The sequence below is a fragment of the Bufo gargarizans genome, chromosome 5 (assembly GCF_014858855.1).
Source record: "Bufo gargarizans isolate SCDJY-AF-19 chromosome 5, ASM1485885v1, whole genome shotgun sequence".
Lineage (NCBI taxonomy): Eukaryota > Metazoa > Chordata > Amphibia > Anura > Bufonidae > Bufo > Bufo gargarizans.
The window spans coordinates 319,786,901-319,801,845 of record NC_058084.1 but is presented as its reverse complement, the minus strand read 5'-3'; the positions used below and the strand labels follow the sequence as shown (position 1 = coordinate 319,801,845).

Genomic DNA, 14,945 nt, shown 5'->3' with positions numbered 1-14,945 from the left:
AACGGGGAGATAGATAAATACTGTGAATGATAGTTTATTTTAAGAGTACAAAGGATTAAAAATGTTTATAGAGATTCACATTTTATATCATTTATTTTTAAAATGCATTTTTAATGGATTGTAGAAAGGTTTGTAGATATTTATGTAAATAATGGGAAGAACAACATTTTTGTATAAAAAGTATGCCCTAGAAAGGCGGGACATGCACACCTGACTAAGCAAAGGTGAAACCCAGGTCGGGTGACAGACAGGAAACTGGTCTAAAAACTTGATGCGCCTATGTTTATTTTATCTTTCTGAGTATAATAAAAAGCGGACGTTGAACATACATTGTGGTGCTGCACTATTCTTTGCTTTTCTCGTCTTGAAACCGATAGGAGAGACAATTATCAGTGAATTGTGGAGCTCTAAAACAGTGATTGCTGCATTTCTGAAAGTCTGCGTTTGCTGAAGTGGTCGGAGCGGCACTAGTTTAGGAGCAATGCGGTTTTATCTTGTGTTAATGGGACACTACAAGAGAGGACATGAGTCTTCTAAAATTTTGATTACTTAATTTGTCATCAGTATTTGATCATGGGGGTCTGAGACCCAGGACCTCCACCGATCAGCTGCTTAAGGCAGCAGCATGGACGCTGCAGCCTTCTCGCAGCTCACTAAGCCCAGCGCTGTATAGCGGCTGTGCTTGGTGTCACAGCTCATCTCATTCACTTCAGTAGGGCTGAGCGGGGTACCAAGCACAACTGCTATACAATGTACGGCGATGTGCTTAGTGACACAGGAGCACCAGTTTCGGACCCCCACGGTCAGATTCTGATGACCTACAGTCAGGTCCATAAATATTGGGACATCGACACAATTCTAACATTTTTGGCTCTATACACCACCACAATGGATTTGAAATGAAACAAACAAGATGTGCTTTAACTGCAGACTGTCAGCTTTAATTTGAGGGTATTTACATCCAAATCAGGTGAACGGTGTAGGAATTACTACAGTTTGCATATGTGCCTCCTACTTGTTAAGGAACCAAAAGTAATGGGACAATTGGCTTCTCAGCTGTTCCATGGCCAGGTGTGTGTTATTCCCTCATTATCCCAATTACAATGAGCAGATAAAATGTCCAGAGTTCATTTCAAGTGTGCTATTTGCATTTGGAATCTGTTGCCGTCAACTCTCAAGATGAGATTCAAAGAGATGTCACTATCAGTGAAGCCATCATTAGGTTGAAAAAACAAAACAAACCCATCAGAGAGATAGCAAAAACATTAGGTGTGGTGGATGAGCGAAGAATTCTTTCCCTGGTGAAGAAAACACCGTTCACAACAGTTGGCCAGATCAAGAACACTCTCCAGAAGGTAGGTGTATGTGTGTCAAAGTCAACAATCAAGAGAAGACTTTGCCAGAGGGAATACAGGGGGTTCACCACAAGATGTAAACCATTGGTGAGCCTCAAAAACAGGAAGGCCACATTAGAGTTTGCCAAACGACATCTAAAAAAGCCTTCACAGTTCTGGAACAACATCCTATGGACAGATGAGACCAAGATCAACTTGTACCAAAGTGATGGGAAGAGAAGAGTATGGAGAAGGAAAGGAACTCCTCATGATCTTAAGCATACCACCTCATCAGTAAAGCATGGTGGTGGTAGTGTCATGGTGTGGGCATGTATGGCTGCCAATGGAACTGGTTATCTTCTATTTATTGATGATGTGACTGCTGACAAAAGCAGCAGGATGAATTCTGGAGTGTTTCGGGCAATATTATCTGCTCATATTCAGCCAAATGCTTCAGAACTCATTGGACGGTGCTTCACAGTGCAGATGGACAATGACCCAAAGCAGTTAAAGCACATCTTGTTCGTTTCATTTCAAATCCATTGTGGTGGTGTATAGAGCCAAAAATGTTAGAATTGTGTTGATCTCTCAATATTTATGAACCTGACTGTATGTGGAGGACATGTCATCAATATCAAAATCTCAGAAAGACTAACTATTTTTATTGCATGTATATTGCAATAATACTTCATTTGACGTGCGATATTCATTGCACTGTAAAACTTTTAGTAGAATAACCCCTTTAAGGAGAGTGAACACCGGCAAGGAAGTTTGTTGAGGATGAAAAAAATTGCATCCTGGAATGTGGCAGATGTTCAGCATCAAATACATGATATAAACATAGAAATAGTGAGCAAACAAGAACAGAAACAGTATCTGATAGAAATATGTAAACTGAAATCCTAAACACACTTATTATGGAGCACTGCTGCCAGCATGAAATATAATACAAGTTATTAAAGGCGCAAGGGAATCAGTAAGCACACAATCTATATATATAAAGGACGTACCTTATATATGTGTATGTATGCATGTTCTGTGATCACTCAAAAACGCAACCATCGATTTCAATGAAACTTGGTATACACATCCCTTGCTACCTGGAAATAAATCTTGTGGGGTCACGTACCGTTCCTGAGATATTCCGAAAAAATGAACTGCATTAGCCAATACAAGCCTGCAAGTCTTTCTCTTATATCCCCAGGGCTGGCGTTGGGGGGAGGGGGGTGCAAACAGGACCCCTTGCTGTTAGATACTTAAGTATTCCCTCTCCCCGTCTCACCAGAGCTCGGTGACAGGCCAGCATTAGCCACAATCCGGCATCAGGACGTTCTGTGTGGGTGGAGCTAACATAGCTCCGCCCCTATAATTTGCCTGCACTTGCTCCAGACAGCAAGGCCCAAACGTCTGACTGGGTTTACTGGGCCTTCTGCTGTGTCCAACCCACAGGCTCTGACCTCAGCTTCTGGACTGCAGGAGCTACCAGGACCCTCATATTAGAGCACCTAGTAAGTCCATCTAATAAGAAGCATGCAGCAGTGTCTATGGAGGGGGTGCAGGGCTGCTGTGGTAACACTCTCATTGTAACAGCCCTGCACCGCCCTCAAGTACTGATGGTCACTGACCTGTGAGCTCCCTGTGCCCCCTCCTGTGTGCTCCCTGTGCCCCCTCCTGTGTGCTCCTTGTGCCCCCTCCTGTGTGCTCCCTGTGCCCCCTCCTGTGTGCTCCCTGTGCCCCCTCCTGTGAGGTCCCTGTGTGTGATCCCTGTGCCTGCTGTGTGTGCTTCCAGTGCCCCCGTGTGAGCCCGCTGTGTGAGCTCCCTGTGCCCACTGTGTGTGCTCCCTGTGCCTCAGTGTGAGCTCCTTGTGTCCTGTGGGCTACGTGTGACTCCAGGGCACAACCAAGCGGCATGCCCGTGTGGTGCTTGTGACGTGGCAATGCTGCGTTCAATTACCACATGACTGTCTGGGCCATAGAGGGCTCTAGTTAAACTAATGAAGATGACATTGTTTAGGTGGTCTGCATTGTTAATGGGAGGGGGGTGGGGGGTGGGGCATTGGAGTATAGATTAAGAACCTAAGTCCAAATTAGCAGTGTATTTTATTTTTTATTTTTTTCAGTACTTGGGGGGAGCAGACCAGGACTGCTAATAAAGGAATCTGTAAAGCTATGTCACACATTGTGGCCGTATCACAGCCAGATACCCCTTAACAGTGTCCTCCACAGATTCCCTCAAAACAGTATGTCATCCATAGGTCACCCATAACACTGTCATCCACAGGTCCCCCATAACAATGTGACATCCCCAGGTCCCCCATAACAGTGTGTCATCCCCGGGCCCCCCATAACAGTGTGTCATCCCCGGGCCCCACATAACAGCGTGTCATCCACCGGTCCCCCATAACAGTGTGTCATCCACCGGTCCCCCATAACAGTGTGTCATCCACCGGTCCCCCATAACAGTGTGTCATCCACCGGTCCCCCATAACAGTGTGCGTCATGCACAGATCCCCTATAACAGTGTGCGTCATCCACAGGTCCCCCATAACAGTGTGCGTCATCCACAGGTCCCCCATAACAGTGTGCGTCATCCACAGGTCCCCCATAACAGTGTGCGTCATCCACAGGTCCCCCATAACAGTGTGCGTCATCCACAGGTCCCCCATAACAGTGTGCGTCATCCACAGGTCCCCCATAACAGTGTGCGTCATCCACAGGTCCCCCATAACAGTGTGCGTCATCCACAGGTCCCCCATAACAGTGTGTCATGCACAGGTCTCTCATAACAGTGTGTCATGCACAGGTCTCTCATAACAGTGTGACATCCACAGGTCCCCCATAACAGTGTGACATCCACAGGTCCCCCATAACAGTGTGTCATCCACAGGTCCCCCATAACAGTGTGTCATCCACAGGTCCCCCATAACAGTGTGTCGTCTGAAGGTCTCTCATAACAGTGTGACAGCCACAGGTCCCCCAAAACAATGTGACATCCCCAGGTCCACCATAACAGTGTGTCATCCACGGGTCTCCCATAACAGTGTGTCATCCCCGGGCCCCACATAACAGTGTGTCATCCACCGGTCCCCCATAACAGTGTGTCATCCACCGGTCCCCCATAACAGTGTGTCATCCACCGGTCCCCCATAACAGTGTGTCATCCACCGGTCCCCCATAACAGTGTGTGTTCTCCACAGGTCCCCCATAACAGTGTGTGTTCTCCACAGGTTCCCCATAACACTGTGTGTCATCCACAGATCCCCCATAACAGTGTTCGTCATCCACAGGTCCCCGATAACAGTGTGCGTCATCCACAGGTCCCCCATAACAGTGTGCGTCATCCACAGGTCCCCCATAACAGTGTGTCATGCACAGGTCTCTCATAACAGTGTGTCATGCACAGGTCTCCCATAACAGTGTGTCATCCACAGGTCTCCCATAACAGTGTCATCCACAGACCCCCATAACAATGTGCATGTGCAGCATTATCTCCATTCACTGCTATGGAATTGGCAGTGATCAGCTATTATCAGAACACTCATAGCATAATGGAGGATGACCATGCATGCACACTGTGCTCTCCCTTCACTTTAGGGACCCGGATGGGACAACCCCTTTTTTTCAGCTTGTGGTTTTATAAACTGCACCATGGAGAAACAGAAGTGCCCTGGCCATTCATAACGTGAGAATTCCCATTGAAAATTGGAAGGAATAAAAATCCACACCAAAACTGCCTCAAAAAGTGTTTTATAAAATTAGTCAGAAAAAAAAACATCCCAAAAAAACTTGATGTTTTTTTAAGCACAAAAAATACAGTGAGTGATTATACCCAAAGAGGCTGCAGGATCAGCAGTTTACAGTGGAAAGGCTAAAGAGTAGAGTTGGGTGAACACCTAGATGTTCGGGTTTGGGACCCGAACTTGATCCGAACTTGGACCCGAACCCGATTGAAGTCAATGGGGACCCGAACTTCACTTTATTATTTTCCGTTATAACATGGTTATAACGGAAAATAATAGTATTAGCTTTTTCAGATCTGAGTTTTCACGATCGTGAAAACTCAGATCCGACAGTATATTCTTTCTTTCTTTTTAAAATGTTAGAATATACCATCGGATTTGAGTTAGATCGTGAAAACTCAGATCCGACAGTATATTCTAACACAGAGGCGTTCCCATGGTGATGGGGACGCTTCATGTTAGAATATACTATACGAATATACTACTAATTAAAATCATTGGTGGCAGTGGCCACAGGTTAACAACCCCCCCCATCATTGGTGGCAGCGGTGCGGCAGTTCCGATCGGAGTCCCAGTTTAATCGCTGGGGCTCCGATCGGTTACCATGGCAGCCAGGATGCTACTGCAGTCCTGGCTGCAATGGTTACTTAGCACTTTTAGCAGCATTATACTTACGTGTGCTGTCTGTGGCCGGCCGGGCGCTCCTCCTACTGTAAGTGAAAGGTCTGTGCTATAAGCAATGCGCCGCACAGACCTTTCACTTACCAGTAGGAGGAGCGCCGGCCGGCCACAGACAGCGCATGTAAGTATAATGCTGCTAAAAGTGCTAAGTAAACATGGCAGCCAGGACTGCAGTAGCGTCCTGGCTGCCATGGTAACCGATCAGTATATTCTCAGTATATTCTAACTTGAAGCGTCCCCATCACTATGGGAACACCTCTGTGTTAGAATATACTGTGGGATCTGAGTTTACACGATCTAACTCAAATCCGATGGTATATTCTAACATAGAGGCGTTCCCATGGTGATGGGGGCGCTTCCAGTTAAAATATACCATCGGATTGGAGAAAACTCCGATCCGATGGTATATTAATATTACCCAAACTTTTACTGAAATACTTTACAGTTCAGGTTCGCTCAACCCTACTAAAGAGAGATGATGTGGCATTCTACGCTCAGCTACTGTGGTTGCAACCGCTGTCCGTGCCTACAAAGTCCTGTCAAACTGCTAGTCCAATATTTCAGGATTTGGGGCCCCGCTTTCAATTTTGCCCAGAATCACACTTTGCATATCCCAACTGCCATACACACGGTCACATGTACCTATCAGCCAATAGAAGCTTGCAGGCCCTTAGTCTCCACATACACACAGTTTTACTCCAGGTTTCCATAACAACCCAGGCATTTTTCTTCACTGCTGTAGGTCAGCTTTGGGCTAGGGCTACACAACGACGTGTCGCGTGACAATAAGTGGCACAACACATTGGGCACAACTACACTGCTATATGTGTCGCGCGACATTAATGTCTCACCAATGTCACGCGACAAGTTTTATATGGGGACCACATATGGGGTGTTTTTGCAAACTATAGAATCAGGGCAACCCATATTGAGTTTTGTTTGGCAATTAACCCTTACTTTATTACTGGAAAAAATGGGCTAAAATGGAAAATTTTCCCAAAAATGTAATATGTGATGAAAAAACAATTTCAGAACAGCCTGGGTAAGTCAAAGCATTTTAAAGTTATCAGCACTTAAAGTGACACTGGTCAGATTTGCAAAAAATGGCCAAGTCCTTAAGGGGTTAAGGTGCATTTCAGAAACAAAGCAAAGTCAGACTTAAAACTGACACAAAAACAACCGCAAATGATAAAGGTCCCTCTATGTCTTTATTTCCTGAGATTAAAAGAAAATGTTAGCAGATGTAGCAGGGGATAACAGTCACTCCGGTTTGGAGGGGTTATCTTTTAGGATAGGGGCTACACTGCGACTTTTTGTAGCGCGACTGACTATTTAACTACAGCTACAGTCCAAATAAATGCATTCCGCTGAATGCAATCTTGTGGACTGCAGTTGTCATTCAATAGTTAAAATCAGTCACGCTGCAAAAAGTCGCAGTCGCAGGCTTATGTCTCTGGACGCACACACACCTGCATTTGAATCACTCCCAAGGTGAAAGATAGTTTCATTCTTTTTATCCTGTGGAGGAAAGTGAATTCTGTTCTATTCTGTCTTTGCTTGACCCAGTGGGGCAATTTTGGACATATATGCGGTAGTTTGTGGTAAGTGTTATATATTTGCCTTTGTGTATTAAAGTATTATTCCCGTCTCAGCCGTTTATGGCTAATATCAGAATACCACTCTTATGTGATGGCCAGGGAGGTCAAAGTTTCGGAAACAGCCGAGCAAGCTGTGCTATGCTGTTTGTGTAACTGCACTGTAATCGACACTGTTTCTGTAGATCCTAAGTCACTGCGCTGCTTCTGTATCTCCCATTCACTTCTATGCTCGTCTGGCTCTTCTCTTCAGATTGGGTGGGTAGGTGCTGTTAAATGAGGCCACCAGCGGTCCCCGACCTCTCTATTCACTTAGACTATGCTGATGTCTAATTGCAGACATTACCACATATTGCCACTTTAGAAAATTGGCAGTCTGAATTTATGGTGACGTTGGTTGCTATGACTATTCATGTGACATCATATGTAAACCGACAGCCTGACCGGAACTCCATTCCCTAATAAAGTCTTCACACCTGAGCAAAATTGGCCGCACTTTGGGTTAAACAATCTGCAGAAGCTTTTGCCCCTTTAATGGAAATGACCTGTAAGTCCTGTTTTCCTTGCCCACACAGAGTGATTGACAGCTCTCCCCGTATAAACACTCATAAAACCTGTCAATCAGATGAGTAAAGCAGAACACACAGGCTTTCTCTATGAGCCCTGGCAGCGCTCGAACAGTGCTTTACATTAAAATACCCAATCAAATCCTCCTCTGTTATCCAATCGCATAGGACACTTGATATATCTGCATTAAGTAGAACGGCACATGCTCAGTTTAACAAGCAGATTACAGGGAAATGTACTTCAGGTCAACTCCTAATTATTGGAAATAGGAAACCCTATAATAGTATCAGCCACAGGGAGCTATAAGTTACAGTGACGGCAATTGTACCCCCATTATACTGTATCATGGTTATAGCCAAAGTGACAGCCATACAGTAGTTCCACACACAACATCCCATTAGGCTAGGTTCACAGAGGCCACAAAAGTTCCAGCATGGGCCTCCATTGCAGATTTTGGAAGAAATTGTACAAAATAGCACTGCTTGTAGTGGTATGTTGTCTGTTAGAGTTGAGGAAACGGTAATGGAGACCCAACAGGCCCCATAATAGTCAATGGTATCAGTCGGGCACCATTGGTGTCCAGTATATGCCAGGTGCAGGGCTTCCATTCATTTTTTGTTTTCTGTTACTAAACCAGAACAGAAAGATAGAATCGCAACAGTGATTTGAACCTAGCCTTAGAAGAGTATCCCATTTTTAATGCATGGCTTACTTTGGGTTAATTAAAGAGATAAGTCATACCTACACCGACGTCCCACTGCTGTCATTCCAACGCTGCTTTAGTCCCTGCTGCTCCCAACTTCCTGGTCACAGGAAATCCCATGAAAGTCCTCCTTCGCCAATCACTGGCGAAGGCAGTTCACTGTCATGGCAAGTGATTGGCTTATCAGGCAACTGAAAGCCTGTCTTGTATGTCAAGCCAGGAACAGGAAGTGGAGAGCAACAAGGACCTGAGCATTGTCGAAACAGCAGAGGTGTCGTGATCAATAAGGGTAAGTAAGGCTTCCGTTTTATTTTTCACCCCTAAAAAATGCTATACTACTGGACAACCCCTTTAAAAGTACTTCCCACAGTAACACATTCTCATCAAGATGCCAACTGCTTCTTTGCCCTACACTCAGGGGCGTAGCTATAGGGGGTGCAGAGGTAGCAGTCGCTACCGGGCCCAGGAGCCTGAGGGGGCCCAAAAACCTTTGTGCCACATAAGATACTGGCATTATGGAAAAGTGCATGCTGGTCTATTTACACCTCTGGCTAGAGGGAAGGGGTTAGGTCAAGAATTTGGCATGAGGGTGTTCTTTCAATGTTTGCCTCTGGCAGCAGGAAGGCTATCTGCTACCCTGCCCCTTGCCAACAAGCACTAAAGGAATGGGGGCCCAAGCTGAACTCTTGCACCAGGGCTCGTAAGCCTTTAGCTACGCCCCTGCCTACACCATCTTCTAGGAAGGTACATACAATTGAACAGTCAGCTGCTTGGTCTTAACTTCTCCTTCAGTAGTCTGATGAAGAAGTTTGTCCAACAGTAAAGATTCTGAAAGACTACTTTCCTGGTATTCCAGGAAGATGTTAACATGGCAGACTTCATGGCATCCGTTTACATAGTCTGCAGGCATTATACATGTGTAGAAATGACAATAATTACTCAGTACACAGTATTGCTCATAAAGAGAGCTTTTGAAAATGAACTAAACTTAACAAACTCACCAAAACGTCTGCAAAATACTCCAAATGTTGCACTTTCCTCCACAACTCGCAGGTCAGCTAGTAGAGACAGTTCTAGACCTCCAGCCACGCAATAGCCGCTAACAGCAGCAATGACTGGTTTAGAAAACTGCATCCTAGAAGGTCCCTGAGTAGAAATTTAAATATATAAAACATCATTTCAATGTGTTTCTCAGATTAATTCTACAGTACATGGCGCTTTAAACTATGTTACATACCATGGGTCCAGGTCCACTAGCAACATCCTGCTCTATCTTTAGAGAAGCTGCATTGTTGGCCACCTCTTTCAAATCAAAACCAGCACAGAAATTGCCCCCTGAAAATAAATCACATATATTAGCTGTTACAAAAGACAAATGGCTATTCTCCAGATTTTTCATAGTAAAAGTAAAATACAAAACAAGCAAAGACTTCTCTTATTGAAAATCAATTAAATTGTTATTAACTCTAATATCCAATAACATAATTTTGGATTAACGTGCCCTTAAATAATGTGAATAACATAATTTGCATGGGATTTTCTGACCTTTACTAAATGATTCCAAGAAGCTGGTAATGACTAGTAAGAAAAACTAATATGATTACCTTTAAAATCTTGTTGCTCATATACCCCATAGTGACAAAGTCAAAACAGAATATTCTTAGCTAATTTATTGAATGGGAAAAAACAAAGTCTTGTAATGACATAAGTATTCAGAACCTTTAATCAGTACTTAGTTACAGCACCCTTGGCAGCGATTACAGCCTCCAGTATTCTTGGGTATGATGCCACAAGGTTTGCATATCTGGATTTGGGGATTTTATGCCATTCTTCTCTGCAGATTCTCTCAAGCTCTGTCAGGTTGGTTGAGAGCTATCAGTGGACAGACATTTTCTGATTTCTCCAGAGATGTTTAATTGGATTCAAGTCAGGTATCTGGCTGGGACACTGAAAGACATTCAAAGAGTTGTCCTTAAGTCATTCTTTAATTGTCTTGACTGTGTGATTAGGGTCAATGTCTTGTTGGAATGTAAACCTTTGGCCCAGTCTGAGGTTTAGTGAACTCTTGATTAGGTTTTCATTAAGAACACTTCTGTGCTTTGCTCTATTCAGCTTTCCTTCAACCCTGATCAGTCTCATTGTCACAGCCTTTGAAAAACACCCCCTTGGCATCACTCTGCCATCACCATACTTCACTGTAGGGATGGTATTGGGCAGGTGATGAGCAGTGCCTGGTTTCTTCCAAACATGATGCGGGTGCAATGTCCCACTAAGGGCATGCCTGGAGTATCCCTTGCCCCTTAGGAGGTTTCTGCAAAATATGTCCCCCCTTATAGAGCAAGTAAACATGGCACCAGCTGTGGTTAAGCAGCGGAAGCACAAGGCTCTCTTTGTAGATGGTACCCAGGGGTAGGATTGCCAGAGTGGTGCGGGGGGGGGGGGGGGGCTACAGTCTCTGTAGATGTTATGTACACGTGTAACAGTGTTCCTACTTGGATATCCATGGATCCCAGACATCATGTGGTCCGAAGCAGTTCAAAAGGGGTAGGTGAACTTGGATGGTGGATGAGTAGAATAAATGGAGTCCAGACTTTGTAGTAACGTTGAACAGTTGCTTTTACTTAGCATCAATTGGTAATCCAAACAGTTTCCAAACAATATCTTGGTCATCAGCAGGTATTGGCTTAACTTTAGCAGGAAAATACTTCTATGCAACAATCTCAGCTCTGCTATGCTTGGCTGGATAAATAGGAAACTTTCCCTCTTCTGCTGGAACTTAAGTTAGCTGTAGTCTGTCTCTTACTTATAATCCTAGGAACTTCTTGTCTTCGCTTTAGAGTACCTCAAGCTTTGGCTCAGCTTGGATGAAGGCAATGCAAGCACAGGAGGGGACAAGCAACCATGTAGACTTCAGAGGCAGGGCCTCTGGGCCTAGCAGAGCAGGCAGTGCTGTGCTAGCCAGCACACAACCTCTCCCTGAGGGTAGACTAGACTGCTTCACTGACTAACTAAAACTCCTCCCTCTCTAGAATGGACTGGAAGGAAACAGAAGGTTCCTCTCCAGAAAAACTCTGCCAATGTTGCCGCCATCTGCTGGTGGACAAGGTAATTGCATGAATACAACAGTTTCAGGAATAAATATGCAAATTATTCAGAGATGACATAAAATACATTAGATGTTATACATTAGTACATAGGAGATGGAAACAAGGTGCCAAAATAAGTGGTAATGGCACTCCGGGTCATTACACATAGAATTAAGGCCCTGATTGGTAGAGTGCTGCAGTGATGGTTGACCTTCTTGAAGTTTCTCCCATCTGCACACAGGATCTTTAGAGGCCTGCCAGAATGACCACTGGGTTCTTGGTCACCTCCCTTAGCTAGGTGGTTCTCCCCTGATTACCAAGTTTGGTGGGGTGGCCAGCTCTAGGGAGACTCCTGGTTGTTCAAAACTTCTTCCATTTAAGTATTATGGAGGCCACTATACTCTTGGGAACTTACAGTACAGCAGAATTTTTTTTTTTTTACCCTTCTCCAGATCTGTGCCTTTACACAGTCCTGTCTCTGAGCTGAACAGGCAGTTTTTTCCTCCTCATGGCTTAGTTTTTGTTCTGATATGCATTGTTAGTTGTGAGACCTTAAATAGGCGGAGTCTTTCCAAATGATGTCCTATGAACTGGATCTACCACAGGTAGACTCCAACGAAGGTGTAAAATATCTCTCAGAACTAAATTTTAAGTGTCATAGCAAAGGGTTTGATTACTGATGTCCATGCAAAATGAGTTTTTCCTTTTTAATAAATTTGTTAAAATCTATAAAATTAAATTTTCACTTTCTCATTATGGGGTATTGAGTGCAGAATGATGGGGGAAAACTTGATTTTATTTTATTTTTAATTTAGAACAAGGCTGTGACGTGGAAAAAGTGAAAGGTTTTTAAGACTTTTCAAATGCATTGTTGAGAAATAGAGTAAATTACTTTTTGCGACAGATTGTCATTTACAACCTTCTGGGACATTTTAGGCTACTTTCACACTAGCGTTCGATCGGATCCGTTCTGAACGGATCCGATCATATTAATGCAGACGGAGGCTCCGTTCAGTACGGATCCGTCTGCATTAATAACTTAGAAAATTTTCTAAGTGTGAAAGCAGCCTGAGCGGATCCGTTCAGACTTTCAATGTAAAGTCAATGGGGGACGGATCCGCTTGAAGATTGAGCCATATGGTGACATCTTCAAGCGGATCTGTTCCCATTGACTTACATTGTAAGTCTGAACGGATCCGCTCGCCTCCGCACGGCCAGGCGGACAGCTGAACGCTGCAAGCAGTGTTCAGCTGTCCGCCTGTCCGTGCGGAGGCGAGCGGAGCGGAGGCTGAACGCCGCCAGACTGATGCAGTCTGAGCGGATCCGCTCCATTCAGACTGCATCAGGGCTGGACGGAGGCGTTCGGGTCTGGGAGGCGTTCGAGCTCACGAACGGACCTATGAACGCTAGTGTGAAAGTAGCCTTAAAGAGGTTCTTTAGGCTTTGCAGAAAAACCTGCAGAGTTCTGACTCTGAGGAGGAAAGATAGTTTCATACGTACCCCTCTGTTGGCCCACCAATGCCACTATCTCTGCTGTGCTCAGAACTAGTGTTGAGCACGAATATTCGAATAACAAATTTTAATAGTGAATATCTGCACTTCGAGAATTCGCGAATATTTAGAATATAGCGCTATATATTCGTAAAATTGAATATTCAGGTTTTTTTTGTTTGTTTTTTTAACACAGTACACATCAGGTGATTGTCCCTCCCTTCTTCTAGCTTGTGGGCCAATGAGAAGGCATTGTCACAGCTTATTAACATCCCTAGCAACCAATAGAAAAGTTGCCTACCCCTGACTATTGCCGAAAATTTGCAAGCGCAAATATATTGGAGTATTCTATCTGCATATAAAGCTATTCTAATGTTCTGCCGTGCCAACCATTTTCTCCATTCTCAGGAAACCTATACCAGCTTGAAAAATGTAGCATAAGTGACCCACGCCTGTATTTTGTGCGCATTACACGAATATTACATTGCCGATTTTCGCAATCAAGAATATAATCTTGAATTCTCAAATTCACGAATATAAGACAAATATTCTACAAAATATTCGTGAAATATCGCGAATTCGATTATTGCCCCTGACGCTCATCACTACCCCGGCTGCAGGCTCTTCCAGTCAGGACCCAACTGGATCTGTTCCCGAGTGTTCCTGTTCAGCTGCAGATACATTACAGTGTATATGTAGCTAACCATAAAAACCTTGCTTACACCCAAATCAACAGAAGGAAGCAGCACTTCAGTGCAACAAGGATGTTTATTCTCCCAATATCAGACAGGCAACTGCTCAATGCAGTCATTCTCAAACAACAGTGTTAACGTGTCATGGCATAAAAAGGGTAAATGTCCAAAGAATACAAGATTACATTAAGAAGCTAAATGCACAGTGTCAAAGTGCCAGCATATCTCAATTCATCCATATATAGATGTGTTCATAAAAGCTTACATAGCGTGCAAATAGTGCCAAAATTCATTGAATGCACTGACCACATTTAAATGTAAAAGAGAACATCCCATAACTATAACCTGCGCATGTCCATTGATCCCCCCACAATATATATTGAGAACTAGGAATGGCGCCTGAGGATCAGTGGCGTCCCAGAGATTACAAGGCATCTGCTCATGGAATCTATCACAGGATGCATGGCTCTCACAGCATGACAAAAGGGAAGGCGGGTCACATGGCCAAGACATACAACAAAACACCTGCCACCTAATGTCAGAAGGTCTGCGCCTGCTCACTACCATCACAAGCGCTGAAACACGCCATCTTACTATCTGGCAAAACACAACTATATCATATAAAGAAGAGGGAATAAGATGAAATTGAATGAAAATCAACAGAGACAACAATATAGGTGATAACGTGTCCTTGTTGCACTGGAGTGCTGCTTCTCTCTATTGATTTGTGGACTGGCGAGAGTTTGGGTTGGATCTCCCTGGAGGCTTGCACCTACTTTTATCGTCACATTGCTGCTTCATTTTCTTCAATTAACTTAGCTCAGGCACAACATTTCAGACCTAGTGTAGAACCTGGTGTCTAGTATCTGGTATATAATAAGCTGTAATATTAACGATGATCATTGTTCAGCATTTGAAACAAAGCTAAAGGAACACTAACCCTATAAATGAATGCTAAAAGTCAACATAAAATATGGTTGTCCGCACTGTTTGTCTCAGAGTGCAGCATTTTCTATATGATCCTGACACAGTTTTGTAGAAATCCTCAAACGATGT

General features: G+C 44.1%; 1 protein-coding gene across 2 annotated transcripts in view; it reads right to left on the bottom strand.

Moving 5' to 3' along the window:
• LOC122938568 (carnitinyl-CoA dehydratase-like) overlaps positions 1 to 14,945 on the bottom strand; it is a 192,318-nt gene that overhangs the window by 96,655 nt on the left and 80,718 nt on the right. For both annotated transcript variants that reach the window (XM_044294159.1, XM_044294160.1), the window contains 2 exons: positions 9,858 to 9,955; positions 9,622 to 9,766 (listed from right to left, as the gene is read on the bottom strand). In XM_044294159.1, coding sequence (XP_044150094.1) covers positions 9,622 to 9,766; positions 9,858 to 9,955 — 243 coding nt within the window. The remainder of the gene's footprint in view (positions 1 to 9,621; positions 9,767 to 9,857; positions 9,956 to 14,945) is intronic.